Raw genomic sequence first — 3096 nt, forward strand, 5'->3', positions numbered from 1 at the left:
CTGCATTCTCAACATCTTCATAATCATTTTCTCACTCAAGTTCAATGCTTTCTTCACTAGAATAACCAACATCTTCCCAATTCCACTTCTTATCTTCCTCAAATATCACATCTCGGTTGATGTGAAACTTTTTCTCCACTGGATCGAACATCTTAAAGGCCTTGGATTCACTCTTGAAACCTAACAAGACATACTTCACGCTTTTGGCATCGAGCTTGCTTCTTTTAACATCAGGGATATGAACATATCTGATACATCCAAAAACGCTAAAGTGTTCGACTAATGGCTTTCTTCCACTCCATGCCTCTTCCGAAGTCATATCTTTTACAACGAGTGTAGGAGATCTGTTAAGAACATGATTCACCCATTGCACAACATCTGGCTAGAAAGCTTTTGGTACCTCCTTCTCTAATAACGCTGCTCTCACCATGTTCATGATTGTGCGATTTTTGCGTTCAGCAACGCCATTTTGCTGAGGCGTGAAGGCGGTGGTCAGCTGTATTTTGATTCCATGCTCTTTACAGAATTCCTTAAACGCATTTGAGTTGTATTCTCCTCCTCTATCCGTTCTTAGACATTTGATGAACAATCCAGTTTACTTCTCCACAAACGCTTTGAATGTCTTGAACTGATGAAATGCTTCTGATTTTTCTAGCACAAAATATATCCATGTCTTTCTCAAGAAATCCTCAATAAAGCTTACAAAGTACCTTATTTGAGTGTTTGATAGTGGATTGATCGGACCACAGAGATCAAAGTGGATAAGCTGCAATCTTTCAGTGGCTCTCCAATTGCTCTGCTTCGGAAATGGAACACGATGGTGTTTCCCTTTGACACACGCCTCACAGGTGGTTTTCACATCTCCAATTTCAGGTAAACCCACAACCATCTCTTTACTGCATAATGTGTGAAGTCCCTTGTAGTTGAGATGCCCATATCGATGGTGCTACTGCTCTGCCTTGTTTGAGATATCAACCTGCAGGCATCTCTCCTCCTTTGTTTTATCATTTGATTCACCTAACAGGATAAACATCCTATTAGCACTCATAACAGATTCTGCTATTTTTCCTCTTGAGGGATGAAAGATGTTGCATGTGTTTCAATCTCCTCCTTTGAATAGCACATCTAAACCCCTTTCTTGAAGTTGTTCAACACTTAGCAGGTTGTTCTTCAATTCCAAAATATAATACACATTGTTGACCACATAGCTTATTCCCTTAAGCATTATTTTCACCACTCATTTCCCACCAACCATCAATTTGTGATTGTTCCCAAGCTTGACATTATGTGTGAAGCTAGCGTCCAAGCTTGAGAACATACCTCTTTCTCCACACATATGGTTTGAACATCCAGAGTCCACGAACCACACATCTCCTCTTCTAGTACTTTGAAGTTCCACATACGCCATGAGAAGAATTTCATTCTTTTCTTCGATCTCTGCAAAATGTGCTCCATTGTTCCCATTTGGACATTCATATCGGAAATGTCCAAGGTTGTGGCAGTTGTAACACTCGATTGTTGCTTTGTTGAATGCGCGTCCTCTGCCCCTGCCTCGACCTCTGTATGATCTTCTGCCTCTGCCTTTGACATTGAGAGCTTGACACTCGATTGTTGCTTTGTTGAATGCGCGTCCTCTGCCCCTGCCTCGACCTCTGTATGATCTTCTGCCTCTGCCTTTGACATTGAGAGCTTGATCATCTTCTTCATGATTGATCTTCTTAAATTTCTTTTCATGTACAGACATAGTGCTTTGCAGTTCGTCAATCGTCATCTTTTCTGTGTCTTTTGACTCCTCGCTGGACACCACCACATATGTGAACTTGTCAGTCAGAGTTCGAAGTATTTTCTCAACAATCTTCGAATCTGACATGTCTTCTCCATTGCTTCTCATCTTGTTGGAGACAGACATTACTCTTCCAAAGTAATCATCGATGTTCTCTTCCTTCTTCATTTCAAGAACCTCAAAATCTCTTCTTAAGGTTTGGAGAAGAGACCGCTTCACCCTTTCGTTGCCTCCAAACTTTCTCTTCATCAAATCCCAAATGATCTTGGATGTTTTGCGATTCAAGATCTGTTCAAACACAACCCGGTCAATTGCTTGGAACAGGTAGTGCTTCACTTGATGGTCCTTCATCTTGAGCTCCTCAAGACTCTTCTTCTGCGTTGCAGTCACTTTGATTCCCTCTGTCGGTTCGATGTACCCCTCTTCCACAAGACTCTACAAACCCTTGGCACGCAAGAGGTTTTCCATTAGTTCACTCCAATGGTCATAATGACCATCAATTTGTGGAATCTTGGTGAGTGTTTTGTTGTCGCTCATCTTCTCTCTCTTGGATCAATTTGTTTTGCTTTGGCTCTGATACCAAATGTAAACTTTAAGTTTTAGAGACTTGGCAAATGCACCAGAATTATCTATCTTTATTCATAGGTTCCAATGCCTTTTATAGGAAATACATGAAAACTGCAAAACGAAAATAAAGGACACGACTCAACTAGCTCCACTAATAACAAGAAAATAAAACAAAAATTGACCTGTTCTAACCCTAGAGAATAGGTCTTTATTGAAATAATCTAAAAAATTGTTCAATATTGTGGTGAAAATAATTCTTAAGGGATTAAGGGAATAAGCTATGTGGTCAACGATGTGATTGTTCCCAAGCTTGACATTATGTGTCACACGTGGTCACTGATTGCACTTCCCGTTGGAGCCAAGGTTATTGGGGTTAAGTGGATTTACAAGACCAAATTAAATGAATTGGGAGAGGTAGACAAGTTCAAAGCTCGGTTGGTGGTGAAAGGGTATGCTCCAAAGGACGGAGTAGATTACACAGAGGTATTCACACCGGTGGCTCGAATGGATACAGTGAGGATGATCATTGTTGTAGCAGCACAAAGAGGATGGGGAATCTATCAGCTCGATGTCAAGTCTGCTTTTCTACATGGTAAGGTGAAGGAAGATGTATTTGTAGCGCAACCACAAGGTTATGAAGTAGCAGGGAAGAAGGACATGGTTTATAAGCTGCATAAGGCTCTTTACGGACTAAAACAAGCGCCCAGAGCTTGGTTCAGTCGCATTGAGGCTTATATCTTCAATGA

General features: G+C 40.9%; 1 protein-coding gene across 1 annotated transcript; it reads right to left on the minus strand.

Annotated features, from left to right (window-relative positions):
• Window positions 1-946: 946 nt before the first annotated feature.
• Window positions 947-2134, minus strand: LOC150023080 (uncharacterized). The gene is made up of 2 exons (XM_090297703.1): window positions 1321-2134; window positions 947-1017 (listed from the first exon to the last, which is right to left on the minus strand). The coding sequence occupies exons 1-2, from the start codon at window positions 2132-2134 to the stop codon at window positions 947-949; spliced, it is 885 nt and encodes a 294-aa protein (XP_090153829.1).
• Window positions 2135-3096: the final 962 nt, after the last annotated feature.

Source organism: Phaseolus vulgaris, chromosome 11, assembly GCF_051622355.1.
Source record: "Phaseolus vulgaris cultivar YP4 chromosome 11, ASM5162235v1, whole genome shotgun sequence".
NCBI lineage: Eukaryota > Viridiplantae > Streptophyta > Magnoliopsida > Fabales > Fabaceae > Phaseolus > Phaseolus vulgaris.